General features: G+C 43.7%; 1 protein-coding gene across 1 annotated transcript in view; it reads left to right on the top strand.

Annotated features, from left to right (window-relative positions):
• LOC306826852 (NACHT, LRR and PYD domains-containing protein 12-like) overlaps positions 1-14,917 on the top strand; it is a 236,219-nt gene that overhangs the window by 208,671 nt on the left and 12,631 nt on the right. Inside the window, exons 10-13 of the mRNA XM_079348386.1 lie at positions 148-324; positions 7,535-7,708; positions 8,931-9,107; positions 9,661-9,837. Coding sequence (XP_079204512.1) covers positions 148-324; positions 7,535-7,708; positions 8,931-9,107; positions 9,661-9,837 — 705 coding nt within the window. The remainder of the gene's footprint in view (positions 1-147; positions 325-7,534; positions 7,709-8,930; positions 9,108-9,660; positions 9,838-14,917) is intronic.

The following is a 14,917-nucleotide window of genomic DNA, read 5'->3' as shown; positions in this document are numbered from 1 at the left end:
GAGGAGACTTTTTGTGTCAGTGACAGATTCCACTGATGTGTAAAGTTAAGACCAAACAGGACAAACTGTTTAATCATCAAATGTGAGACGTGAATATCAAACACTTCTTTTATAACTCTTATTTCTCTATTTTATGTGTTACAACAGACTTTCGAACTGTAAACTCTCAGAGACTCACTGTGACGTCGTAGCCTCAGCTCTGAAGTCCAACCCCTCCCATCTCAGAGAGCTGGACCTGAGTCAGAACTACAACCTGCAGGAGTCAGGAGTGAAGCTGCTGTGTGAGGGACTGCAGAGTCCAAACTGCAGACTGGAGGCTCTGAGGTCAGTTCACTGACTGTAAATATAATATAATATTATATTATATATATATATATATATATATATATATAATAGAAACTGTGTTTCAATGTAGTAAAGGTTCAAGAAAGGATGGTAATCAAAGGAAAAAGGTATTTTCATTATGCATTCAATAATCATTTTCATTTCCAAATCCTTCCAATGAATGATTATTTTCAATTCAAGTCGTTAGTTAGTTTTTTCATATCGCTTGGAAAAAATATATAAATTGAAATGTCAGTTTTATCTTTTTTTTTGCATGCCTATTCTAAAAATAATAATAATAATAAAAATGTCACTTATATAGCACCTTTAAAAACACAGGTTTACAAAGTGCTTTGACAAACAGCAAAAAAAACAAGAACAAACCAAATTAAAACCACAAACAGTGATGATGGGCCCAAAGCACCCTGTGCATGTTGGGGTGTGTCTTAACCTCGAGAGCTGAAAAGTGAGAGGTGGACAAGCAGCAGGCCTTAAAGTTTGATTTGTATAAAAGTGAAAATTTGCCCTCGGACAAGTTTCGTTGAAATAGGTAACCTGTAAAACACTTTTTCTGAGAAGGGTCGAGCTGCAGCCGCTACAAACATAAACTGGCTACAAACCATGAACCATGACACAATACGTCCCATCCAATCTGATCTAATGTACCCCTAACCAATTCTGTGGCCGTGGTTTGTAGGGGACGCTGTTTGTAGTGGCCGTCACTTGTACTGTACCTGCAACTAAAGTTGGGTATACTTGCTTTTTCGTGCATTAAAACAAATATGGCAGACTGTAATGTTTTGACAATGCTTGTGAGAGAATTTTATGTAGGTCCTTACATGGTTAATATGCATAAAAATGGTCATGAATGTAGGACAAAAAAGACCTCCATGGAGAGGCCTTTTAGAAAATGACAACAGGGCGCTACTGAGCCATCCTACTGGGATCATGTGTGACGCTCGGAGTGCTGCACGGCAGCGCTAGCCTACTTGGCTGTGTGTCATGGCAGGTCGCAGGCCCAGTGCCATTGCTTCTGTGAGCTTCAGAAACCTCTCCCCTTGGCACGGAATTAAACTACGGCACCTTGCACTTGGTGGAGGAATGGAGTTTGGCAGTCGGGCTAGTTGGGTTTGATAGTAGCATCCCCTCCGTTCTCTGTCTTCACCCACCCCTCCCCTCTGTGCTCCCTCTAAAGCCCCGCCCCTCACTTACAGGCACCAGTGCCATTGGTCCAGAAGTGGATTTCAGCTCATGCTTTGAGTGTGAGCTTGTACATGCATGGTGTAGCATGTATAATGCTGCAATTTAGTAATGTAATTGTAAAGTAAAAAATGTAAAGCTAGTATATAGAAGATTCTTGGCTGACTCGGAGGAAAAATGGGGTGCTCAATGAAATACAGACACAAGATTGCAGTGCTTAGTGAAATTGTATTTTGTACAGTGCAGGTGTGGAAAACAATTATTTACAATTTATCTACAGTGTACCAAAAGTTGCAACGATAATTGATACAGTTCACACAATGCCGGTTCCTTCCGCACCGACGGAGATTCGCATAGTTTTTCTTTGGGTTCTCTTCTGTAAGCTTGCCATCCAATTTCCCCAGACCTGGCCTGGGCAAAGCAGGACCATGCATTACATACAAAATATTGTTCAATGATGTTATTTAAACAAGATACAGTATACTGCTCAAAACAATCAAATGAGTACTCTTTAAAAACACATCTGTAACTTGTTCAAGACATTATATACATTTTGTAAATGACATTAAATGTTTATATGTTAACGGTGGTTCTATTTAAAGTGCAAAACCAATACACCCAGCGCCAGCACCGGCAGACTGGTTCACATTATACACAGCATTTTTAGCATATTAGCTCATAGAACTCACCAGTTCCGCTCAAACAACAAAGAACCCGTCATAGTGGAGGTCACACACGGCAATAGAGGCATCTGAGGAGATCAGATCAGATTGAATTGACTCAGGACCGTCATCTCTCAGAGGTACTTCAGCATCAGGCAAGTTTTCTTCCGGCATATTGGCAGGTATTTCTTCAACAGGTAAGACATCTTTTTCCCCAGGTAGGTTAACAGGTTCAGGTAAGTGATTCCCAGGATCTTCATCACCATTCTCTCTCTCTCTTCCTTCTTCCACAGACATGTCTAATTCACTACTGGATGTCAGTGAGTTCTCAACTGCTGCTGACTCAGGCCCTTTAATTTCAGGCAAGTAGGTGTCCGGTGTTACTGCAGTTGAAGGTCTTTCAGCAGGAGGTTGTGAAAAGGTTGGATTAGCATCACGTGCAGTAGATGGAAAAGCAGACCCAACAGTGTTACTGATACTCGGTACTGGTTCGTGGTCACTTAATTTCTCTACTTGGAACCTGACCGGGAGCAGAGGAGTACTCTCAAGGATAATAGATTCATCATCACATCATAGAGTGTGTGGTTTTCGAACAGGATCAGTTTCTGGAAGATCCTCAGTGGCACACGCTGGCAGGACCCACATGGAAGAAGGAGATCACGATGGAGTGTGCGGGTAGGTCCATCCCTGGTCTCTGGTCTAACAACGTAGACAGGGAGATCACCAGCACGTTTAACGACAGAGTACACCACCTGTTCCCACTTGTCCTCGAGCTTGTGCTTTCCTCGAAGGCGAACATTCCGGACAAGAACTCTGTCACCAACTTCCAAGCTTGCAGGCTTCACACGCTGATCAAAGCGGCTCTTGTTTCTTCCAGCTGATTTCTGGGTATTCTGTGAGGCAAGCTTGTAGCTCTCCAACCCATACTGGCAGTGCGAGAGAGATGGAGATTCATGTACTGGCAAACCAAAAGCCAAGTCTACAGGGAGTCGTGGTGATCGTCCAAACAGGAGTTCATAAGGTGTGAACCCAGTCACGTCATTCCGCGTACAGTTATACGCATGAACAAGAGGTTTAACGTCCTCTTTCCACTTTGACTTCTGTTTGTTCTCAAGCGTTCCCAGCATACTTAGCAGAGTTTGATTAAAGCGCTCGACGGGATTGCCCCTGTGATGGTATGGGGTAGTTCGAGTCTTCTTAATCCCGGCAACATCACAGAGTTCTTTAATCAAGCGGGACTCGAAATCTGGCCCTTGATCGGAATGTATGCGCTCAGGAATGCCATAACGGACCATGAAGTCGTTCCATAAACACTTCGCCACAGTTTTAGCCTTCTGGTTGGCAGTTGGAATAGCGAGGGCAAATTTGGTGAAGTGGTCTGTCATCACCAAGATGTCTTTGGTGTTGCTACTATCTGCCTCAAGTGATAGGAAGTCTATACATAGTAGTTCAAGTGGACGACTGGTTCGAATATTCACCAATGGAGCTGCTCGTTCTGGTGGAGTTTTGCGTCTTACACATCGCTCACAAGTCTTTATGAAATGTTCTACATCGACTGCCATTCTCGGCCAAAAGAACCGCTGCCGCACCAAATCCAGCGTCCACTCTATGCCCATGTGCCCCATGTCACTATGGAGACTCTTCAGGACCGTAGAACGTAATGCTGGAGGCAAGACGAGCTGAAGGATGATTCTATCTTCCTCTTGTCTCTTCCGATACAGCACATCCTCTTCCAGCTCCAACCGATTCCACTCCCGTAACAGCAGAGGGAGCTCAGGAAGTTCCTCCCGGACAGTAGGGGGAATCTTTTCTCCTGTCATGAGCTGGTTTGCGGGGTCGGAATGCTGTTCTTCTTTCAGGTCGGCCTGCGACAGGGATTGTATAACTGATAGACCATGCAATGCTTCGTCAGAGAAACCCTCAGGAATGACATCGGCAGAAATGACAAGGGACTCAACCAGGGTAACCTCGGGTTGACTGGAACTGGACTGATGGTGAGTCCTTACAAGACTGCTTTGGCATATTGCTTCAACGATGTCAGAGGACAGCTCTGCAGCCTGACCTGGATCAGAAAGTTGCTCAGCAAGGTGGTGGATAAGATCCCACTCCTTTCTTGATGCCAGATCGTCAGAAACTTCGGCATGGCAACGCCTCGACAGAGCATCGGCATCAAGATTGTGTCTGCCAGCACGATACTGCATCTTGAAGGAGTATGTTGATAGGGTTGCTAGCCATCGGTGGCTGGTGGCATCCAGCTTTGCAGAGGTCAGAACATAAGTGAGAGGATTGTTGTCGGTGACCACGGTGAAGTTGGCTCCATGAAGGTAGTCGTGGAATTTCTCAGAGACGCTCCATTTTAAGGCCAAAAACTCCAGTTTGTGAGCTGGGTACCGAGACTCACTTTGGGATAGGCCTCTGCTGGCATAGGCGATGACCATCGCCGGAGATGTCCATCTTGGTCTTGATAAAGGACAGCTCCCAACCCAGTTGTACTGGCATCAGTATGTAGGATGTAGGGCAACTTTGGGTTCGCAAAGCCAAGAACAGGAGCAGATGTCAACTTCTGGATCACAGTATCAAAGGCGACTTGACATTCAGAAGTCCATCTTTCCCCAAAAGACTGTTTTGGGTCCAGGTACTTCTCGGTTGGCCTTATGTCTTTATTGGTGGTCCGGCGAACAGGTGCGTATCCACGAGTGAGTGTGTTGAGGGGTTTCATGATGGTGGCGTAATCTCGGATGAACCGGCGATAATATCCTGCGAAGCCTAAGAAGGATCGTAGCTCCTTGAGGTTTCGGGGAACTGGCCAGGATTTTAAACTGGATATCTTTTCGGGATCCGTTTCGACACCATTTTCGGACACCACATGCCCAAGGTAACGCACACTGGTTTTGGAAAAACTTGCATTTCTCCGGGGACAGCTTCAAACCGGACTCCCTCAGACGGGTGAGAACGCACAGTAATCGCTTCTCATGTTCCTCTAAGGTGTCGGAAAAGATAATGATGTCATCTAAGAACACCAGGACTTGCTTGAGGTGTAAATCCCCCATACACTTCTCCATAAGCCGCTGGAATGTACTAGGAGCATTGGTTACTCCTTGTGGCATCCTGTTCCACTCCCTAAAACCGAGAGGTGTCACAAAAGCCGTCTTCTGTTTATCTTCCTCAGCCATCTCTATCTGATAATATCCTGACTTCAGATCCAGGACAGTAAACCACTTGGATCCTGTAAGGGCTGCAAAGGATTCCTCCAGGTTTGGGAGGGGATAGGCATCTTTTACCGTTTACAAGTTCAGTTTCCTGTAGTCGATAGAGGAAACTGAGGAGGTTGATAGGCATGACAGTGAACAATTTGATCTTTATCAGAATAACTATTATCGGACCATCGCCTACCTGCAGCAGCACGAACGCCGGTCGGGTCCACACTCATGCTGTCAGTGTGGGCGCGGCCATTTTGAACGGGATTTAACCGCTTTGAAATCTCGCAGTATGTTTAAAATCTCGTGATTTCGGACGGAGCGCAAACACGATCAGGAGCAAAAACACCTGGGTTACACCGGGGTAGAGAGGCTTGATTGATATAAAAAACGAACCATCAATCTGAAATTGGTCTACGTTTTTACCGGCTCACAGCTGCTACAGATTTTCCTCATTCCTTTTTCAAAGCACATAAGATTAATTTCTGTCAGGACATCAAGAAAATCTCAACCAGAAACTTAAAAAGTGTATCTGGAGGAAACTACCTACCCAACCTTTAAAGGCTACTTCAAGGATGAACAGCACAGTTGGGATTTTTTTGGACTCAATTGAGAAAGTAAACAATATTGTTGAGTGAGGAACTGTTGTGAGAAACACAGACGTCATTTATCCCATGCTAATCCTGAGAAAAAAATAATTTTGTCTAACTTACCTATCAGTGATGAGGTGTTGGAAAGGGAGCTCTCACACCATGGTCAGTCATGGTCGGTAATCAAAATGCTCCCATAAGAATGTAAATCTGCCAGATTGAAACATGTTGTGTTTTTCAGGAGACAACTTTACATAATTCTGAAGAATGACAGTGATGAGCTGAATGTGGTCATTACTTTTATAGTTTACCATCAGGTAAACTATAAATTTTAGCTTTGGACCCCCACAATAACTGTGCTAGAGACTCGGGACCCCAACTGTCTCTATTTCAGCAGAGTAATGTAAGAAATGCTGTATAATAATATAAACAGTAGGACTGTGTGGACATTCACAATTTCCTTAACAGACACTCAGTTTATATAGGTGTCAAATGTCATTCATAGGGAGCAGCAGACACCGGCATTGTTTCACTTATGGGAAGCATAAATTACTTTGCCACTGTTAACCATTTTTGAAACATTAGTTAAAATTCAACTAATATTTGAATGGGGTATTTTTCCACCATAATGGGCAAGATATGAAATTTTAGATCATTCAACTTTTGTATTTGGTGATGGAAAACATCTTGTGACCCCCCTCTCAGTGTCTCATAAGCCCCCAGGGGGTCCCAGTCCCCACTTTAAGAACAGTAGAGTGTGAAGAAAGCTCAGACCTGGATCCCTAATACATTTAGCAATGTGATGCAGTATATTTTTTTTAACTAGTATTCGAGATATAAAAATCAACATATAAAGCTACTGTAAATTTACATGTAAAAGTGGGCGTGGCCATTTCTCCACCAAGGAGTGGATTTTTTGCAAAACAAATGTTTGCAATGGATTCAGAATCCCAAAGAACCCCTAGTTTGACCCCTCACAAGCTACCAAAAGCAAAGGTTAACATTTTTCCCCAATAAGTATATCGTACCTATAAAGTACTATTCCAGGTACCCCGACTTTGAGCCACTCTCACGGATTTTCCTATGGGAGTTGGATTTAAATGTTTCTTTATGTGTTATAAGACACCTTTATAAACACGTTTGTGAAGAAATCTATTGGTATAGAATTTATTCCCAGATTGGCCAAATATCTGATAAAATACCCTTACTACTTTGAAATCTGTGATGACAGAGTTCAACTTGTTCAAATGAAAGTTCCTCGATTCATCAAATGTTTCACAATGTAGGAGAAAGTGCATGTTTGTCTTCATCTCACCTGTCCAACAGTGACCACATTGTTTGGCAGTTTGTGGTCACTGAACCTGATGAGGATCTGTGTCTGCTTTCAATCGCTGACAGTACAGAGATGTTTTACTAATTCATCATCTCTTTTTAGGACCAGATAACATTCTAATCTACTTTGGCAATAAAGTATCCATCCATCCATCGTTTAGTTCGCTTGTAACAAACATTAAATTAGCTTCACTGTCATTGACATTTACATATTTTATTCTTTATTCAGATTGAGTCTCTGCAGTTTGTCAGAGATCAGCTGTTCTTCTCTGGCCTCAGCTCTGAAGTCCAACCCCTCCCATCTCAGAGAGCTGGACCTGAGTGAGAACTACCTGCAGGATTCAGGAGTGAAGCTGCTGTGTGATTATCTGCAGAGTCCAAAATGCAGACTGGAGACTCTGAGGTCAGATCACTGACTGTGTCATTTATTTGAATAATTTCAATCCACATCCTCCATTGATGCACATTTCAAGATTTATATATTTTCAGTATTTGTCTGAATTTAACTCTCTGTATATTTAATGATTTGGGAGATTATTTATTTTTTTCAATTTGCTGAATAATTTACAGATTTGATGTGAACATGTTTTTATGACTGTTAGGGTCTGTTGTAGTTAGTTTGGTTACATGTATACTAATAATCATGATTAATTAATGATTAATATAAATGAGTAATATTATTATTATTCATTAATAATGACGAGGCTCCACCCTTTGTGCAGCTGCTTGATGCAGCTGTACAAACTTCTGTTTGTGGGTTTGCTTTCAAGGCGCAGGTCTGTCTTTGTGCAATTCTGCATCTGCAGACACTCAGACACACTGAGGGTTTCTAAATTAAATACAGGATACTGAATGTACTATGTATTTAAATGTAAAACAAAATTCTGTTTTTACTCTGAAGCAAACAGACAGACAGAAACGTGTAGTTCTTATAATGTTTGACAAAGTGGAGGCAGGGAGAGCTTGGGCTGATGGTCCTTTCTGTTTGAACAAAATTCAATTCAATTAAAAAAAACTTTATGTTGAAAAAAAAAATTGACTGGATGAATAATCCGCTCAGTCAGAGGTCTTTGTCTCAGCCCGTCCTGCGTGTCTGTCGCAGGTGAGGAGACGTGGAGGGAATCTTCGGTCTATCTTTCAGACACTTTCACAGGCATTTCAGCCGCTTTTCTTTCATCAAACACTTTTAAACCAAACAGACTATGAACATAACAACAGCTGCAACTACGTTTTCCTGACGCTTCACTTTTGGTTATTTTCTCCTGCGGCGCTCTGATTCTCCTCCTTTCTGCAGCGCATTAATAACCTCGGCCATATTCATCAGAACACGGGTTGATTGCACACACATACACGTGTTAGCTTTATAAATGTTTGCTCAGCTTTAGATTAACTTGTAATAGCTGTTGATTGAGTGTCATTGACTTTGTTAAATAAACTCTGTTCTAATTTAAAGAGCAGTTGTCTGGTATTACTGGTGTAAGAACAACTGGATGTGAGGGCTAGTCTACAGATTCACACCTTCCACTTATTTAAATACAGATGTTTATTAATTGATAATGTGGGTTTTTAACTAATTAAATTTGCTTCACTGTCATCGACATTTACATCTTTTGTTCTTTATTCAGAATGAATCGCTGCAATTTGTCAGAGATCAGCTGTTCTTCTCTGGCCTCAGCTCTGAAGTCCAACCCCTCCCATCTCAGAGAGCTGGACCTGAGTAACAACAACAAGCTGCAGGATTTAGGAGTGAAGCTGCTGTGTGATTATCTGCAGAGTCCAAACTGCAGACTGGAGACTCTGAGGTCAGATCACTGACTGTGTCATTCATTTGAATCATTTCAATCCACATCCTCCATTGATGGACATTTCAGGATTTATATATTTTCAGTATTTGTCTGAATTTAAATCTCTGGATATTTAATGATTCCGGAGACATTTAATTTTTTCAAGTTGGTGATAAATGAGAGATTTGATGTGAACATGTTATTTTGACTCTGTGAAGTAAAGTTGAACAACATACACATGAAGCCTCTCTGGTTTCCTCTGGTTCTGTTAAGAAGTGAAATCATGAAGACTTGAGATTCAATAATGTCTGATTTGATAAATGTACTAATATCACAGAGCTGACTGAGATCAGCAGCCTGTTCTTTATCTGTGCACATGAACAGCTGGATGAATGTTGAGCTGACATTTGGAGGATTTAGATTTAGTGAATACACAATTAGAAATGATCCTCTAATCATTTAGAGAAAACTTGATTCATCAGGACAAAGTGATGTTGAGATACTCATCACAACCTGAACACATGTGACTGGATTATACAATATTTTTATTCTTCTGTTATTCTTTATTCAGATTGAGTTGCTGCAGTTTGTCAGAGATCAGCTGTTCTTCTCTGGCCTCAGCTCTGAAGTCCAACCCCTCCCATCTCAGAGAGCTGGACCTGAGTGACAACTACAAGCTGCGGGATTCAGGAGTGAAGCTGCTGCGTGATCTTCAGAAGAATCCAGACTGCAGACTGGAGACTCTGAGGTCAGTCTCTCAGTGTTCTTTAGTAAATCTTCCACACATTTGAATTAAATTATTTTTGAGAAGAAGCAATTTGACACATTTTCAATACAAAGCATGAATCTCATGTGCTGCATTAAGAGTTGTTTTGTTTTCACTGCTGCAGAGCAAACAGGGAGGGGAAGACGAGTCTGTGTGGGAACATAACCTGCAACATGATACAATAAACACATTGGAGCAGTTCTCTGATCTCTCTGCTTTGGCAGATCATCAACACCTTCAAATCCTTCACCATCTAAGATAATTATATCCCACACCACTAGTTCAGGGGACAGATTGTTGAAACACATCAGGTCATACATATATTCAGATTCTTGTTTGTTGTTGGAGAAATCCTTTTCTAGAATCTACACTATGAAGAGAGTTCAACATACTCAGGGTTTGTTTTCTGTGATCTGGCTTCACTAACCCTGACAGAAGAGATGGTGCTGAACATGAAGCTGCTTATCATCCTGAGAAGTAAACCCAGAGTTTCAGAGAGCATGTTTACATAAAAGGGGCGGAGTTATCTTCATTTAACCTATCACAATCATCACTGAGTCTGCTGTCAGCAGATTGTCATATCTGTGTAGTGTGGAGCCACCCTCGTGGCAGCACATTACAACAGCTCCTGCTCATCACTCAGTTTTTCCTTGTTTTGTACTTTTTTCCTTTCTTATACATGTTCTTTTTCATGGATTTGATAACAGAATCATCTGCCACAAGATGGACACAACTCTGGTTGAGTTTGCTCTGGTTTTTCTGTTATTAACTCTGTTTTATTTAGACATGAAAATGGGTCATGGGTGAAAAAGGTGAGAAGAACACGGTGAGCTAGGGGGGGTCCTGGGGCATGCTCCCCCGGGAAGAAATCTCTGAGCCAGGATCAGTCCCAGCTACACTTTATGCCAGCATCCACTTTCTTAACGACCTCTGCATCTTTTTCTCCTAAAATACTCAATTCTGCAAAACACTTTTAATTGTAGTTAACATAAACATTATCTTATCTCTAACTTAGCAAGACATCTTCTATATATTCCTGGAACGTTATGTTGTACCCTATCCTCTTATTAAAATTCTGCGATATGTTCCATTCATTTGAATGGACGACTTCTACTCCCATTCTGTGGTAAATGTTTTCCATAGGCTTAAATGACTACTGAAATTGACCACCAGTAGCTGCAAGTAGCCGTATAATAAGCAGGAAGGCACGTCTGGTTCAACCATGTCGAGTCGGTGACTTATTTTCCGAAGAGACAGCCCGACACTACATACAAACACAACCATCTACCATGACAGGGAAATGGCGAGTTAACGTGAGTTTGCGCAATCGCACAATTACTTAGACTTAGACTTAGACTGAACTTTATTGATCCTTTTGGGATGACTCCCTCAAGGAAATTTAGGTTCCAGCAGTATATACAATAAAATAAAAATAAAAATGTAGCAGGTAACAAAAAGTAACAATGTAAAGAATAATATAGCATAAATAATAGAACACTCTTCCGTTGGAAAAAATATACAAAAAAAAAAGGCAATGATTATTATTGCGATTATTGCACTTGGTTGAGATTATTATTGCACATACAAGTGAAAGTGTCCATGTGTTATTGCACAGTGAGGGTAGAAGGAAAGACGCTCCAACTCCTACCCCTCTGTCCCGTGTGCTCTAGTCCTCCTCCCCCCCAAGTGAGGAGTTGTAGAGCGTGATGGCATGATGGACAAAGGAGTTCTTGAGTCTGTTGGTTCTGCACTTGGGAAGGAGCAGTCTCTCACTGAATCGGCTCCTCTGGTTACTGATGACGGTGTGCAGAGGGTGGCTGGCATTGTCCATAATATCCAGCAGTTTGTCCGGTGTCCTCTTCTCTGCCACCATCACCAGAGAGTCCAGCTTCATGCCGACCACAGAGCCGGCCCGCCTGATCAGTTTGTCCAGTCTGGATGTGTGCTGTTTGGATATACTGCCCCCCCAGCATACCACGGTGTAAAAAAGCACGGTAAAACATCCCCAGCAACTTGCTGCAGATGTTAAAGGACCGCAGTCTCCTTAGGAAGTACATCCTGCTTTGTGTCTTCCCGTACAGGTGGTTGGTGTGTGTTGTCCAGTCCAGTTTATTGTCAAGACACAACCCGAGGTATTTGTACGAGTCCACCGCCTCCACTTCAGCTCCCTCTAACAGAAGAGGTTGCATCCTCTGTCTGGACCTCCCAAAGTCAATGACCAGCTCCTTGGTCTTAGAGGTGTTGAGCTGTAGCTGGTTCGTGTGGCACCATGCAGCAAAGTCCCCCACCAGTGTCCAGTACTCCTACTCCCTGCCATCCCTGATACACCCGACAATGGCTGTGTCGTCAGCGTACTTCTGTATGTGACACAGCTCAGAGTTGTAGCAGAAGTCCAAGGTGTACAGGGTGAAGAGAACAGGGGCCAGTACTGTGCCCTGGGGGGCTCCAGTGCTGCTGACCACAGTGTCAGACGTGATGTCCATCAGCCTGACGTACTGAGGCCTGCCCATGAGGTAGTCAGAGATCCAGTTCACTAGGTGGGGGTCCACTCCCATCCCACTCAGTTTGTCCCGGAGCAGGGGGGGCTGGATAGTGTTGAAAGCACTGGAGAAGTCCAAGAAGAGGATCCTCACAGTGCCGCTTCCCTTATCCAGATGGGAGTGGGCTCGATGTAGCAGGTACAGGATGGCATCCTCCACACCAACACCTGGCTGGTACGCGAACTGCAGGCAGTCCTGGGCGTGTTGTACCTGGGGTCTGAGTAGGCTGAGGAAGAGTCGCTCCAGCGTCTTCATTAGGTGTGAAGTAAGTGCCACCGGTCGGAAGTCATTCAGCTCGCTGGGCCGGAACGATGCATGATGTCTTCCATAGGGTGGGCACTTAGCCTACCTTCAGCCTCCTAGCAGTACTCCTCCTAGCAGTATCAACATCAAACTCAATCTGCATTGTGCGTATTAGAGCGTCATTTTAAATCACCTACAACCATTCATTTAATATTTTCATAAACCAAATGAAATGAAGTCAAAAATAAGGTTAGAATGACTTTGATTGCAATAAATGCACTGTCCAGCCGCACTGTCCAGCTTAGAGTTGCGCTCACCCCCTCCCCCCCAATATTTTTCTCACATATTTTCTCATCGGATCTACACGATTCACGTGGGTCACCTATTTTGGCTTCAAAATGGCGAATTTCGCCAAAAGATGAGGGATTTTCATGTCTGAAGTTATTAACAGGCCTATTTAAGGTGCTGAGGCAGATCGTTCCATAACTTTGGAGCAGCTACAGCAAATGTGTGGTCCCCTCTGAGCTTCTGTTTGGTTTTTGGCACCCTCAGGAGCAGCTGATCAGCTGACCTGAGAGAGCAGGTGGGCATGTAAGGGTGTAGAAGCTCAGAGAGGTAGGGTGTGGCAATACCATTTAGAGATTTAAAGGCAAATAAAAGAATTTTAAAACGGATCCTGAATTGCACAGGCAACCAGTGGAGGGAGGCTAAAATGGGGGAAATGTGGTTGTATTTACGATAGATAGATAGATAGATAGATAGATAGATAGATAGATAGATAGATAGATAGATAGATACTAAGATTCGAGTGAGAGTTAAAAGACTGCAACAGTAAAAAAAAAAAAAAAAAACTTTTTCTAAAACCTTAGAAAGAAAGGGCAAGTGTGAGACAGCTCTAAAATTTGACAACACTGTGGGGGTAAGGTTTGGTTTTTTGAGAAGCATGTTTAAACGCAGGTAGGACTGCTCCTAAATTAAGGCAGGAATTTACAAAACCCAGAATACAGGGCCCCACAGCATCAAAAAACATTTTCAGTACTTTGGCAGGCACAATATCCAATGGGCAGTTTGTAGGTTAAGAACCATGTTAATAGTGTTAAATACAACATGAGGCTTGTGACAGTTTCACAGAATAATACCAGAGAAATGTTTTCTTTTAGCATCTTTCACAGTTTTCTGATAATGACGTAAACAGTCTCTTAACATTTGTAATGACACCTGCAGTTTGTCCTTTTTCCACTTGTGCTCAACTCTACGGCACTCATGTTTGACGGCATGAGTCGTGTCGTTCAGCCAGGTCTCAGATTTAATTCTGGGCTGCCTGGTTTTTAAAGGGGCCACAGTGTCTAAAACAGTTTGGCAGGTGGAGTGAAACCATGACCTAAGCTCCTCCGTATTACACACAGACATGACACAGTTCTGAGTAAAAGCGGCAGAAAGCCGCCAGACAAGGTAGACAGTTCAGACGGGCAGCCGGGTGACCAGCCAGTGAAGGGCAGGACCTCCACCCAGAGTCCAGGAACCATCGACGAGGCAACATCAGATGTCGACTGGTCTGTCGAGGAGACGTCGAAGAGAGCGAAGAGACCTCATTGGGCGTCGGCCGGACCAGCGAGGAGACGTTGTCGGGCTTCTGCCCGACTGCCGAGGGAACCTCAACTTGACGCCGACGGCGCTCAGCAGGCACAGGAACAGGAAGCTGACAACGCTCTGCCGAAGCTGGTGGCAGACGGTGTTCAGCAGGCACGGGGACAGGAAGCTGACAATGCTCTGCTGAAGCTGGTGGCAGACAGCGTTCAGCAGGCACAGGGACAGGAAGCAGACAGCACTCTGCCAGAACGGGGACAGAAAGCAGACGGCGCTCTCCCAGAACAGGGACAGGAAGCAGACGGCGCTCTGCCGGAACAGGGACAGGAAGCAGACGGCGCTCTGCCGGAAAAGGAAGCAGACGGCGCTCTGCCGAAACAGGGACAGGAAGCAGACGGCACTCTGCCGGAACGTTACAGGAAGCAAAGTCTCTGAGGTACCAGGTGGCTGAAGTCTGACCTGAGGCCTGGACTGAGGCTTGATCTGTACCTTGGGCCTAGGACTTGGCTGAGACCTTGGTTGAGGCTTAGGCTGCTGTGGCTCTGGGAAGCACAAGGGCAGAGTCACTGGGATGCTAGGCAACCGGGAACCATGGCGGCCACTTCTCCTCTTCTGGCCCCCACGAGTGCCAGAAAAATTGGCCAGAGGACTGAGGAAAAACACAGAGACTAAATAGACAAGGGGTAATCAGA

Source organism: Symphodus melops (assembly GCF_947650265.1).
Source record: "Symphodus melops genome assembly, chromosome: 7".
In the NCBI taxonomy this organism is placed as follows: domain Eukaryota; kingdom Metazoa; phylum Chordata; class Actinopteri; order Labriformes; family Labridae; genus Symphodus; species Symphodus melops.
This window is presented reverse-complemented; position numbering and strand designations above follow the sequence as displayed.